The following is a 15,107-nucleotide window of genomic DNA, read 5'->3' as shown; positions in this document are numbered from 1 at the left end:
ACAACATTGTGTTTCAGCAATATTGACAGCCTTTTTTTAAAGACAGACATGGTTTGTTCAGTAAACCAGTGTTTGAACCACTGCCGTACCGAAAACATCCCGAACCATGACTTCAAAACCAAACCACCGTTTTTTGTGTACCGTTACACCCCTAATGAAAGGGCCTTGACTGTGGCAGAAATACTTGTTATAAAAAACAAACAAACGTGTATCTGAAAGAGAAAGACATTTATTCAATCTACATATATTTCTTTTAAAAAGGCTGTTTTTGAAACTATCTTACAGTAAGTGGAAGAAACACAACTTGAAAATGTCAGGTCTTGACCTGCTAACTAATTCTGGATTCTACCGGTTTCCTGCGCTTGTAGATATGTTGTAGATATCTTGTTAAATGCCAATTTAAATCACAAATCAAACAGAGATATAAAACCAGGCATCTGAAATGCCAAAAAAATACTCCTCAATCTAAAAGTGGAGAATATAATGATTCATCAGGAACAGACTAGGTTTTGAACTTGTTATTCAGTCACTTAGAAGAGGAGTCCGTTTGATTGACTCGCAAAGCACCAAAATAAAGACGTGTGGGAGAAATGCTTCAGAACAAACCGTTCTTTACATTTCAAGGATCTTTAAAGATATTAAAACAATGTGAAGCTATTTAAAGCTTCAAACAAAGATTTGAAACATTTGCTGAGGTAAGTAGCATGTCTACCACAAAAATTATTAAATGGGAATAAAAACTAAAACTAAAACTGAAATGAAAATAAATTATACCTAAATAGCGATATTTAAAAAATAACAATGATATAAGAACAAAAGCACATTTCTAAAAAATTAAACTAAAGTTTATGATTGTATGTTTTGAAAAGTATAAATCAAATACTGACTAGTGTTATAGGAAGTAACAAAAATATTTTCAATAGTCTTGGATGTTGTATAAATACAATAAATAGAAATATTTTTCTTGATAGAGCTGAAAACTGACCTTGGTAAACAAAATGAAAGCCTTTGGCAGTTTCTGGTCCAACTGTAGTAAACTTGATAGTTATTTGATTTCCCGTACTCAAGGGCAACGACTCCCCTGGAAAACAGACACAGAGTAAATATATTTCAAAATTGCATTTCGGAGATCTGTATCATTTTTGCTTCTTTAGGCTTCAAAAGACTTCTGATAGAGAAGTATATCTGCAGAGGGGAAATGCCTCTTTTTATGTTGAACTCCCATGTGGCTGTTCAATCAAATGACAATAACCACCTTCCAGAGTAAAAAGCCACTGACGGATCCATTTACTACAGGACGCTCCAACACAAATTATGAGATAAACACACTATTTACTCCGCCTCATCACATTCACACCAGAGTGACAGCTATTTTTTATTCTTCTATCTTCCTCTATTAACCACATCTTTTTGTTTAGTATTGTTCTGAGTGTAGTCAGTGCAGTCCAACTCAATGCAGTCCAAAAGCACAGAAAATAACAGCATCACATCACATCACACATTTTCCATGATGATGAATATTGACCATGCATTCAGTTCTGAGGACAGGGAGTGCATTGATTGTTTGAGCTTTACCTGAGTGAGACCCAGAGAGAGAAGACAGCAGAGAGGACTGTTGCGTTGGCCCATCGTAAATGTCCACAACATCATTCAGTGACGTCTGGAACAGGACAAACTGTCCAAATAGAACTGAGGGGGAGACAAAAACAGGCAAAGTGTGAAAATGTAAAAAAAATTACTTGATTACTGACCAACAAAATGTCCATTTTGTCGAGGATCCTTGCAAACACAGTCTTAAATGAGTTAAATTAAGTCTTAAATAAACATTGTGAGTTGTGAGAAAAGTGTCAGATCCACGTCATGTGCGGCAGGTCTTAAAGTGACAGCAGCCTAATAAACCTGCAGTTGTGATGCCTGTCATTAAGGCTACGTTTACACGTGGCCGGTTATTTTTATAAACGGACATTTCACCCTCTCCGTTTTCAGAAAAGTATTCGTTTACACAAACCCGTGTATATGCCGTCAAGAGCATGCCAAACCTGTAGGTGGCAGTGTAACGAGAAGCTCAAGCCCATGTTAGCCAATCAGAATCCCGAAAATATAGGTCGCACCTTTGACGCAGTGTAAGTTCTGTCGCACACTGTGACGTCGACTGCCTAAAACTCTGTTTTTCTCAGTTTACATGCAAACGTGCAAACACAGTTTTCCAAAATCTTTTGTTTTTAGAAAGAATCGTTTTCAGAGGCGAATTCTCCGTTTGCGTGTCAACGAGGGGCACAACCAAAGGGAAATGTCTCCGTTTTTCAAAATAACCATGTACGTGTAAACAGGGCCTAAAGCAACACCAAAGCACTTTTCCTCTTCGGTCCCCCTACAGGTTGGAAGTGGAATTGTCCATTACCGCTGTCGTAAATAATTTCGCCGCCCGCAGCCTACCGTCGCACACACGCTCGCTGTTTATCCAGCACCGGCTTTGGAATGAACGATGTCCACAGACAAGGTAGAGTATGTTGCATGATTTTATGAAAGTATGATGTATTGCGACATCAGAAACGAAGAAAAACAAAATAATGACATTGCTTGCTATTTTTTTGGTACTGTAATGCTTGCCGCAAACAAGTCAAATTTGTAGTTTCTTATGTGTCATTTGAACTACAGATCCGCTACCCGATCTGGCAAAGTTGCATAGTGCGGTTATAGCGGATAGAAGACCGCAAAGCGAAAGCAGAAGTGCCGTTCACCCTGTTACGACTTGATGAACCACTGAAACGATTTCGGAAACATTATTTTAAGGTACAAAATAATCTTTAGTGTTGCTTTAAGGTTAATCAAAGAACAAAAGAAAAAGAGAAAATCATCCACTGCTCTTGGCTGAATAACATCTGCAGCTTTACATTTACATTTATGCATTTGGCAGACGCTTTTATCCAAAGCGACTTACATTGCATTATCCTATACATTTATACATAGGTATGTGCAATCCCCTGGGATCGAACCCACAACCTTGCGTTGTTAACGCAATGCTCTTACCACTGAGCTACAGGAAAGCTTTAATAAGAATTAATTTATATTTAATTCACAATTAATGCAGTGAAGACTAAGTGTTTGATAACTATTTGATTTCTGTATGTATCCTGTTAGACCTACATGAAACTCTTAAAACACTGTTTACAAGGTTACATGGGTCAAAAACAATGAAAACAATAATGTTTTGTGCATTTTGACAGGGCAAGGAAGAATCTGAACCGGTCTGACTGGGCCACTAGAAAAAATTTAGCCCTGATATATTGAAGGGCAAGTAAATGTGACATTTATTATAATGGGTTAAGTTCCTTTGAATTAAAAGTTTATTTTTAAAAGCTTAATAAATGTTAAAATTGATAGCTTTTAATTATACTGTAATGCCGAATGGCTATTATTAACGGCTAAAATTGAGAAAATAAATCAATTTCATAGAGACATCAGTAGCAGTAATGGTGTCTGTGATATCGGCCTTCTTTCAAAAAAAGATGACATTAAACAAATATTTAATGAAATAACTTATAAGAAAATAAAGAAATTGTAAAAAATTCTAATAAAATTATTATGATTTATAAAATAAAATAAAAACTTGTCACTTGTAGCATTTGAAATGATTTATTGTTTTATTTTACATTTATTAAGTGAAAAAAATAAAATAAAAAATATTTATTTTTCATTGACCATTTATCGACCATAATGCACACTAACCAAAGTGACTTCTCGACTGTTGAGAATCTTACAAGCAGCAAATGTGTCATGAAAGGTTTTCTGCCTGTATTCCTCATTTACTTCACACACATTTAGATTCCCATTTAGAAGCCACTATAGTCAAGTCAAGTCAAGACAAGACAAGACAAGACAAGACACCTTTATTTATATAACGCTTTTTACAATACAGATTGTATCAAACAGTGATAACATGAAAATGAGTTTGTTTCTAGAAGAAAATTGCGTCACAGTCCACCTTAAGTAAGGCAGATCAATAATATTGTTGAATATTAAATGTCCCCAACTAAGCAAGCCAAAAGCCAAAGCAACAGTGGCGAGGAACTCCATCAAGGTGACAGTCAGCTCTAATACTTGAACATGCGAATACATTACGCAGAATCATGTTTCTTCAACGAATATGTGCATTTTAGACCAGCGAGAGCTTATGTTTATTTCAAACATCTCTCTGTATCATGAGTGCCACTGTGCATTGGTTTCGTCCTCCACTGGCCTCACTTATTACAGTCTCATCTGCCGTCCAATGCTTTGATGTTTCCACCATAAGGAGAAAATCATTAGTATGCTACTCATAATAATAATAATAATAATAATAACTTTATTTTGTATAGCGCTTTTAAAAATCAATTCTCAGAGCGCTTTACATAGTCAATAAAACCAAGGTAGAAAAATCAGCATAGTATACAACTATTACAAAACATGCATACAAACAATGTTATAAACCTAAAAGACAAGTTAAAATCAGTAAACAAAACGTAAAATAAAATAAAATATATCACATGGAGAACCACAGCAATCACGTTTCACCCAAATGCTTCTTTGAAATAATACGTTTTAAGGGATGACTTAAATGATTTCAAAGATGGAGCACTTCTAATCTGGGAGGGCAAGGAATTCCATAACTTTGGGGCGACTGAAGAAAACGCCCTATCACCCATTGTTTTTAGGCGCGTTACCGGGACAACTAAAAGGCCAGCGTCAGCTGAGCGAAGATTACGTGAAGGAAAGTACGGTACTAAGAGGTCAGAAAGATATTGCGGAGCGAGTCCATTTAACGCCTTGTAGGTCAACATAAGAATTTTAAAATCAACACGATATTCAACAGGCAGCCAGTGCAATGTCTCTAAAACAGGTTTTATATGATCTCTTTGTCTGGTCTTAGTCAGAATACGTGCAGCAGAGTTTTGTACCCACTGAAGTCGGTTCAGAATAGATTTAGATGCTCCCGCCAACAAGGCATTACAATAATCAATTCTAGAAAAAACCAGAGTATTAATTAATTTTTCTGCTACAGAAATAGGCAGCATGGGTCGTAATTTGGATATATTTCTAAGATGATAAAATGAAACTTTAACAGTATTACGTACATGCAGGTCAAATGTTAAGTTTGAATCAAAAATTACTCCCAAGTTTTTTAATTTAGATTGGAACTGTATGTCTGAGCCGTCCACATTCAAAGCTACAGATGTTACTTTGCGTAACTGGTGAGTCGAACCTATGAGCATCACCTCGGTTTTATTGCTATTTAGACATAAATAATTAACAGTCATCCAATTTTTGATTTCTGTAATGCAGTTAGAAAGGTGAGTATATAATATACTCATCACCATCGCATCAAATCCCTACCCTATATCTTAAGGATTAGAGAAGATTAGACAAAACATTGTACGACGAACAAAACTTAGGGAAAAAGTTGTACTCTACTGACCTCATTGGGATCTCTCTTTTGCTGGCATGGTTAAAATTAATTGAAAAAAGGCTTTAAATACAGAAGCCAAGCATCAAAATGCAGTTCTCAGGAGTGGATGAAATTAGCTCTGGACTGTAAAGTCATGATATAAATGGACAGATTCTTCCGCTCGAAGGGCTCAGACTACATCCTTAACCGTGTCTTTGAAATCTGGCAGAGATTCCAGTGATTCAGCAGGACTGTAGGATCGATGGAGAGCTTCATGTGCTCAGCATCGCCACTGTGTGATTAAACAGTTCTCTGCTCGGCAATACAAGCGTGTAATCAAACTCTTGCAGAAAGCAATTTTGAAAAAATGATTTATTTGTCTTTTGAGGTAAACAAAGAGCTTGATTACCTGGACCTGATTGGCTTTATTGGCATTGCATGCGGCGGCACCTGCTGTAAAGTTCTGGACAACAAATGACATTTTTCACCGGTTTGATTCCACTGAATCACAGACTGAACTAATTTAAATAATTTACTACACTTATATGTCTGTCATTTATGAATGACTTCTTTAAAAAACACTTTTTTTTTTTCTGCTGATAAAGTATTTCTATAAGCGGTTTAATTCATAACATTTAATTCAAATAAAAAAATGTATTAAAACAAAATTAATTAATCAAAACTAAATCCATAAAATGATCTATATATGAAGTGCCAGACGGAACCCTTTAAAGTTCTATTTAGAACTAGGGATGCTCCGATACGAATGTTTTGGCAGACACGATAACTTATAATTACATTGGCCGATAAATCTAAATCCAAATTTGCATATCATTTTTGACATCACACAATTATAATGATGTTCTCACCATAATTTTATGTAGCCTATATGACAGACTTGCGCTGCACATGTTGCATTTAACGGCATTTTCTATTTTTGAAGTGATTCCAATCATATTTCAAGCAATTCAAAGCACTCATGTTGAACAGTGCGCATCTGAAGTGTCTCAGCTGAAGGAAATAATCCATTATTTAAGATACAGGCCAAATTTTCTTATCAGGATTGATAACGATAACATTAAAAATGAACATATACCGGTCGATACCAATATGGTGGCTGATATATCATGCATTCCTATTCAGATTATTTTCTTGTAAAGGCCAATTCACACTGCAACGAACAACACCGACAGTCACCAGATTACAGTATAATCTTCTCAGACATCCCGACACCCGATTCAACATGTTCAATCGGCATAAAAGAACTAGTGTTGTGTTGTCGTCTCGCGTTGGCAGCGTCTCGGCCAAAAAGCTGTGGTTGAACACACCAACGGGACTACATGCGACTGTCGGCTAACATGTACGTTCTGCACGGGGTCCGACTAGTGCCGAAGGTGTGGAACACACTGCAAAAACTGGGCTGGCCGACGCTCAACGACTATCAGGCCGCTGACCGTCGGCTTGGTGTGTTCGGGCCTTCAGAGTGAACCACAGATAGATGACAGCAGCCTATGTCGGAAGTACGCAGCCTTCGACAATTGGAGCCTAGCTATAGTGCGAATTGTGGGCACTTATGAAATCAGGCTGTTATTGGAAGTGGCTGCAAACTCCGGAAAATGAATCATGCCTCATCAAGTCTGTTGCCAGCTAGCGTGCAGGGACTAGACGTGTCCCCTATGCCTTTGATAAGAACAATAGAAGGGAAGATAGTGGCGGTCCTCAATCCATTATTCTTGAGTTTCCCATCTCTAAGGCTTTAGCGATGCCAAGACAATTACCACTTCATGTCAGAAAACAATCGTGTGGCCGCTAAGGTTTCGCTCACATGCACCAAACAAAATGGGGCAATGAGAGAAAACAAATCAATTTGGAAGGGGAAAAATTATAGAGTTTATTTATTCATTTATTTTAGAATGTGAATCTCAACAAAAGACGGATCCCTTTACGCATGCTTTTACGCACCTATTAATAATGTACAAGGCTTAAGTAGTACATGTTGTAATCATACTCAACCCATTATAATTACATTAGGCCAGGGGTCACTCAGGGAAAGTCTGAAGGATGAAGACAGGGTGACGTCCTCATCAGGGACTGCTTTTGTAAAGTGAAGCTGAGAGAAACTGGACTTAAAATGCACTGTTTTGGGACAACAAAATGTAGACTAAATGTATTGATGTAATATTCATGGAACATCAAAATGTAATGTCAAATGTATCAAAAAGCATTTAAACAGCAGAACTCAAAATCATGAACTTAAAAAGCATGTCAAGTGTATTAGAATGTGTTTGAGAACTACACAGTTGCACTAAAGTGCATTTTAGTAAAAGTGCTGTTCAAAATAAGTATTATTAATGTGTTTCAGATGTCAGACCTTACAAAATGACATACTTAAGTGAGAAACATGTGAATATAGGAGGAAGGAAACTACATTTACAGACGACAGAAGGTTGGTTCATGAGTCAGAGTTTAACAATTCCTGACACACAGTGTAGCTCATCCTCAGCTTCTTGATGCCATTCCTTATGCTTCCCCGTAGCCCTTTTTTGAGAAGTGCCAATTGAAGCTGGACGTGTGCATGACATGAGCAGCGCTTGGACTGAAGCAAAGATCTGTGCATCCCTGTGACACATGACAGGGAACAAAATAAAAGAATATATATATATATATATTTTGATTAAGATTAAAAGAGAGAACGCACAAATCAATATTCACAGCTCTGATGGTTTGCACACTCCTCCAGCCGTCCTCTCACAAATGGAAAATTAATTGGGCAGATTTCTATTTATAGTATTGGCACTTTCCACTAATAGGCTTCACTTCGTGTCCCATCGCTCACTTTAAAAGCATTAGATGCAAAAATCTCATTTTGTGTTGTGAAAACTGTTAGATGCACAACCTTTCAAAAGCCTGGGGTCAATACGACTTTCACAAAAAACCTTTATCGCAAATAAATGCTGCTCTTTTGAACTTTCATTTCATCAAAGAATATCATGCAGCTGTAACGACTGAGACAAGTCAGACACAAGTATTTGTTATAGTTTAACAAAGGATATTTAAAACTCACTCTGGGATCTGTGGCCCCATCCCCCCAAACAGGGCAAGAAGGTCTTAGTCACCATGACCACGATCAGATAAGTTGGTTTTATGACTCTTAGCAATGTGAACAGGGCCTCTGCCACAAAACCTAGATATTAGAACAGACTCTCCTGCATTCATTTATCGATGAACTGATTAACATGAAATTAACATGCATCCCAGAACTTTTTGTGAATGATTTACTGTCTTGTGTTGTGTCTTTTGATACTATTATCTCTTTGATACTATGTATTTTATTATAGAGCCAACGGTCAACGTGTCCTCACCCATACCATGTTTGGTCTCTATAAATTGGTACTTTGAAGACCGAAAGGACTGTGTAAACATGTATCTAATTTTCCCACCTCATGATTTTCCTTTTATGTGGTTTGGCTTTTGTATTCTTGTAAACTCTATTGGGTTAATGTTTCAGACTTTGCATACTATGGTTAACCAAAATCATATGTGTGGCATGTTTGGTCTCTATAAACTCCAATCTTCGTCCCCGATTTGTTCATTTACATTACATCTTGCTAACTTTGTGACGCATTAGTATTATAAGAATCTTGAAGATTCTTTTCTTAAACACACAATGAAATTACATATTCAAATGCCCTGCTAGAACACAATGGGTCGTAAAATTTCCCTCCAAAGGGAAATCTTCTCATTGGCTCACACACCTCCAGAGGGTGTGACATCTTCATGCTTAAACATCACTGATCACAAGATCTCTCTCTTAGCTCTCTTCTCTTCTGGCCTCAACTGCTGCTTCTTCAAGTTGATACTGTAGGGGTATCATAGAATATAGAATATATATCGAATAAATGAATAATCAAAAGAGTTCGTTGGAACTGATTAATTGATTGTAATATTAATTTAGCTACCTCAAGTTAATCCAATTAACTGACCCAGATATTAATAATTAATCATAACTGATAATTATGAGTTATTATTAATATTTCCCTTTGAGCTAACTTGTTACATAGCACAACTTCGTTCAACATTGACAATAATCAGAAATGCAGCGAATCATGTTAGAATGATTTCTGAAGGATCATGTGACACTGAAGACTGGAGTGATGATGATGAAAAGTCAGCTTTGATCACAAATGACATTTTAAAGTATATTCACATAGAAAACAGTTATTTTAAATTGTTATAATTTTTCACTAAGTTACTGTTTTTACTGTATTTAAAATAATAATAAAAAAGCATTAAATAGTCTTACCCTTCCCAAACTTTTGAATTAGTATATTATATTATATCATTATAGTATTATACTAAAGGGTAACACTCGCCAAAATGCAACCTAGGGTCTTTTTGTTAATCTACTCGAGGCAAACTTTCGTTTAAAAGCATAATTAGAATGGAAACTCCACTTTTAAGTTTGACCGTATTTTCGTTTTAGGTCAAAATGCCTTGTGAATGGGAGTGAATGGGGCTCTTCTATGATAGCATCAAAATGGCTATTTTTAAAACACTAAGAAGGCTCGACACAACATGAAACTGTGCTGGAAGTATCACCAGGGGCTCTATACATGAACTCCAGCATTGAGAACATTGTTTGTGTACACAGAGTTTACTAAAAAGAAAGATTTTGAACAACTCACTGTGTTTCCGTCCGCCGCCATTTTGTCAGTCAAAAATAGTCGATCTCCGAATGTGAATGAACTGACTCTGAATTTTAGTATTGCTTCTTAAATGAGGATCCTTTTTCAAATACAAGGTCAATATTGATTTTCACTAACGACAAAACAACAAATTATCCGTGAATTTATATTGAACTAAGCTTTAGGAGCTTTCCATCTTTACTCTCCTCCCTGTTACGGAGATCGACTATTTTTGACTGACAAAATGCCGGCGGACGGAAACACAGTGAGTTGTTCAAAATCTTTCTTTTTAGTAAACTCTGTGTACACACACAATGTTCTCAATGCTGGAGTTCATGTGTAGAGCCCCTGGTGACACTTCCAGCACAGTTTCATGTTGTGTCGAGCCTTCTTAGTGTTTTAAAAATAGCGATTTTTGATGCTATCATAGAAGTGCCCCATTCACTCCCATTCACAAGACATTTTGACCTAAAACGAAAATACGGTCAAACTTAAAAGTGGCGTTTCCATTCTAATTGTGCTTTTACACGAAAGTTTGTCTCGGGTAGATTAACAAAAAGACCCTAGGTTGCATTTTGGCGAGAGTTACCCTTTAATATAAAATGTTGCAGCATTATAGCTTTTTGTTGTTCTTTTAAAGATGTTTTATATTTACTTTATCAATGTTGACAATGTTTCTAAATCAACATGCTCTTTTCGCGGAACATTTGTGTAGAAATAATAATAATAATAAACTTTTAGGAGTTTCAGGCTCTATTTTGTACCCTATTCACAGAAAATGCCTATTTACTATGTGTTCATGCACTCATAAGGCTGAAGCATGTCCGTATGTTATGAGAATAAGTATGAAGCATCACTCATATGTAGATAGTTTCGCTCTCAGAGAGGCCTTTGGCTTTAATTCACAGTTTCTTTCTCCACTGCAGAAGATTGGCCTTTTCCATACATCCTCGTACGCTTAACACACTCTGACAGATGCTTACCGGCTGCTATGGAAATGAGGCCTGTGATTAATTCACACCTTTTCCCTCTTTTCTCATGACTTACACAATTCAGAAATAAAAAATAGCTTTGTGGTTCCCTGTCTCTCCATCTCTGGAGCTCGACTTGATCACCAATTCAATTTGGTCTTTGAAAGAAACAGAAGTGAATGGGGAGGGAACACACCTTTCCTTCTCCCCGTGACAACTCAGGTGGAGAGAGCCATGATTTCAATTTACTTTCATTAGCATAATCTGCAAAGCACGCTGGGATACCAGTCCTGCAGTGTTCTTGCAGTTAGAGCAAAATAAAAATTTCCCTTGATAGAAACACCCCGTTGTGCTGAAAAGAAAAGCAACAGCACTGTAAAAACGACAACTCAAAATTGTTCACCTTACTAAGATTTTTGCATTCACTGACAATAAAATTGCTAGTTGGAACTTGAACTATGTGTTTTAAGCCACTTGAACTCACTTTCAGACGTTTCTGAGGAAAAGTTCATCTTATTTAATAAATTGAGTTGATTTTATTTTGAAGTTGTAGTTGACACCCAGTTAGAGTGTGGTCAACTTATCTGCGCATGCTCATTTGAAATTTGTCATGGCAACCGGCTGCTACGGGGTTTCCAATGATTTTCCCAGGAGCTCCCTTCAAAAGTTTGAAAGTTTGCGTCCGCCATCTTGTCACAATGCCTGCCAGCGGTAACTTTCCCTGACGTCTTTGTTGAAGAGAGACATTCCTTCTAACAGGTAAGCTAATCATATGAATATGTATATGCATTTGATATTTGTATTACATTTCATTGCGGGAAACAAAATCGATAAATCATAACCAGGCGAGCCGTTTATGGCAATACAAAATCCCCCACTAGCTAATCGGTTAGAAGCTAGCTTATTTTGAACAGCTAAGCTCAATATAATTATTGTCCACATATTAATTGAAAGATTTGTGTTGCCGGTAGGTTTGTTATTCTCGATGAATGATGGCATTGTATGCACGTCTGCTTTGCTCATTGACAACTGCTCGCGACCATGCGCTGCAACCAAGGGAACGTTAGAACCAACGTGCTAAAACTGTGATGCAAAACTTCGGTTTGATACGATAGTTAACTAGATAGATATAGCTTCTAGCATGCGACCTTTGTGTAGGGCTGGGTACCGAGTTCGATACTTTTTAGGTACCGACCGTATTGCCTCGATATATCGAGTATCGAAAAATGACGTTGTTCATTCCAGATTTCGATACCTACACGCAAACTCTACAGTACACACACGAGACGCGCGGAACTCTCCGCGCACATACTCATATGAGAGGCGCGCGCGCACTCACAAATATGATGAAGACCTTGACAGTGCACGGAGTAAACATAAGAGCAGAAAGTTGCTCCGTCTTCGACTGGTAAATGAAGAGATACCTTGTTGATCACTCTGACAGTGCTTATATTGCAATAAATAATAACCTACTGAATGTACACTGCCTTTCAAAAATGTGTTGGTTGGTCAGATTTTTTTTTTTTTTTTTCAGTAAGGATGCATTAAAGTTATCAAAGGTGACATTAAAACATGTGTAATGTTACAAAATATTTCGTTTTTAAATAAATGCTGTTCTTTTGAATTTTTTATTCATCAAAGAATCATTAAAAAATGTATCATAGTTTCCTAAATATTAAGCAGCAAACTGTTTTCATATTTCTGAAGGGTCATGTGACACTGAAGTAATGATTTTGAAAATTCAGCTTTGACATCACAGGAATAAATTACATTTTGAAATATATTCAAATAAGATTTTAAATTGTAATACTATTTCACAATATTACAAGTTTTACTGTATTTTTTATTTTTAAAAAAAATCAGCTTTGGTGAGCATGAGCTCTTTATAAAAAATGTTTTGTTCCTTTGTGCTTTTTTGTTCCTTTGTGCACTGGCTAAGGAGCATGAGTCAAACTGAAAAAATAAAACCAAAGTTTTTCTGAGGTAATGTGTTATGTAATCTTGTTAAAATGGATTTCATAAAATTGGTATCGAAAAAAGTATCGTTAGGAACCGGTATCGAAACTGAGGTATCGAAATTGGCACCGGATCGAAAGATTTTGAACAATACCCAGCCCTACCTTTGTGTGTTTTAGCCCTGAAGCTCAACAGCATTAACGTGAACGGTTGCGAAGTATGTCACTGTGTTAATTTTCTCCTCTTATTTTTGTGCTAGGTTTTCTATGAAGTGTCGCTTCTGCAGCTTTGCCAGCGCCAGTCAAGAGCGTCTGCTTAGGCACCATCGGCTCAGGCACGGAAGAGGAGCTTACTGGCCGTGTGTTTACAGTGACTGTGTATGTTCTTTTAAAACACCTGGCGCCTTAAAGTCACATTTGACCAATCGCACTGTAGGACAGCCAAAATACAAGATAAATTCACAACGTGTCCGGAGCTTTTACTCACCCTCATGTTGTTCCAACCCCGTAAGACCTTCGTTCATCTTTGGAACACAATTTAAGATATTTTTGATTAAATCTGAGAGCTGTCTCACTCCTCCATAGACTTCTATAGACATTATAACTTGCTGGCCCAGAAAATGTATTAAAGACATCGTTAATATAGTCCAAGCGACTACAGTGGCTCAATCTTAAGTTTATCAAGCGACGAGAATACTTTTTGTGCGCAAAAACAACAACAAAAATAACGACTTTATTCCACTATTCATTTCCTTCTCTCTGGGCCTCGAGTCTTTTCACGTAGTGTGATAGCGCAGCGTGTCTGTGTTGTACGTCACACGTAGGCTCACTATTGGCCGACGCTGGTCATGTGTGAGATGCGTGTGATGTACAACACAGACGTGCTGTGCTATCACACTACGTGAAAAGACTCGAGGCCCAGAGAGAAGGAAATGAATAGTGGAATAAAGTCGTTTTTTTTGCACAAAAAGTATTCTCGTCGCTTTATATACTTAAGATTGAGCCACTGTAGTCACTTGGACTATATTAACGATGTCTTTAATACATTTTCTGGGCCAGCAAGTTATAACGTCTATAGAAGTCTATGGAGGAGTGAGCCAGCTCTCAGATTTAATCAAAAATATCTTAATTTGTGTTCCGAAGATGAACGAAGGTCTACGGGGTTGGAACAACGTGAGGGTGAGTAATTACTGACAGAATTTTCATTTTTGGGTGAACTAACCCTTTAAACTAAAAACGAATCTTTTACAGTGCTATGCATAAGTTTAGACACCCATACTAAAGTTGACTAAAAAGAGGAATAAAAAAAAAATCATCTTTTGGAAATTGAACTTAATGCCTTAATTAAAAAAATTTGGAAAAATCCAACCTTTAAGGACACCAATTTTCTTTGTGAATGAATAATGTATCGTAAATAAATAAATGTACAAATGTACAAATACAGGGTGCATAAGTCTGGACACCCCTATGTTAAATTCCCATAGAGGCAGGCAGATTTATTTTTTTAAAGGCCAGTTACTTCATGGATCCAGGATAATATGCATCCTGATAAAGTTCCCTTGGCCTTTGGAATTAAAATATCCCCACATCATCACATAGCCTTCACCATACCTAGAGATTGGCATGGAGTACTTTCCATAAGATCATCTCTCAATGCAAATCAAACCAGCTATTCGGCTAACTGAAATAAAACCATGCCAATCTCTAGGTATGGTGAAGGCTATGTGATGATGTGGGGATATTTTAATTCCAAAGGCCAAGGGAACTTTATCAGGATGCATATTATCCTGGATCCATGAAGTAACTGGCCTTTAAAAAAAAAAATCTGCCTGCCTCTATGGGAATTTAACATAGGGGTGTCCAAACTTATGCACCCTGTATTTTAAGGAAGAACATTTATTTATTTACGATACATTATTCATTCACAAAGAAAATTGGTGTCCTTAAAGGTTGGATTTCAATTTTTTTAATTAAGGCATTAAGTTCAATTTCCAAAAGATGATTTTTTATTCCTCTTTTTAGTCAACTTTAGCATGGGTGTCTAAACTTATGCATAGCACTGTATGTGTAG

General features: G+C 36.8%; 1 protein-coding gene across 1 annotated transcript in view; it reads right to left on the bottom strand.

Moving 5' to 3' along the window:
* csmd3b (CUB and Sushi multiple domains 3b) overlaps nt 1-15,107 on the bottom strand; it is a 466,880-nt gene that overhangs the window by 107,932 nt on the left and 343,841 nt on the right. Inside the window, exons 33-34 of the mRNA XM_082185594.1 lie at nt 1,576-1,689; nt 986-1,081 (exon numbers count right to left, since the gene is read on the bottom strand). Coding sequence (XP_082041720.1) covers nt 986-1,081; nt 1,576-1,689 — 210 coding nt within the window. The remainder of the gene's footprint in view (nt 1-985; nt 1,082-1,575; nt 1,690-15,107) is intronic.

This window comes from Leuciscus leuciscus (assembly GCF_965113295.1).
Source record: "Leuciscus leuciscus genome assembly, chromosome: 12".
Classification (NCBI taxonomy): domain Eukaryota; kingdom Metazoa; phylum Chordata; class Actinopteri; order Cypriniformes; family Leuciscidae; genus Leuciscus; species Leuciscus leuciscus.
Note: the sequence above shows the minus strand (reverse complement) of the source record. Positions and strands in the feature narration are given on the sequence as shown.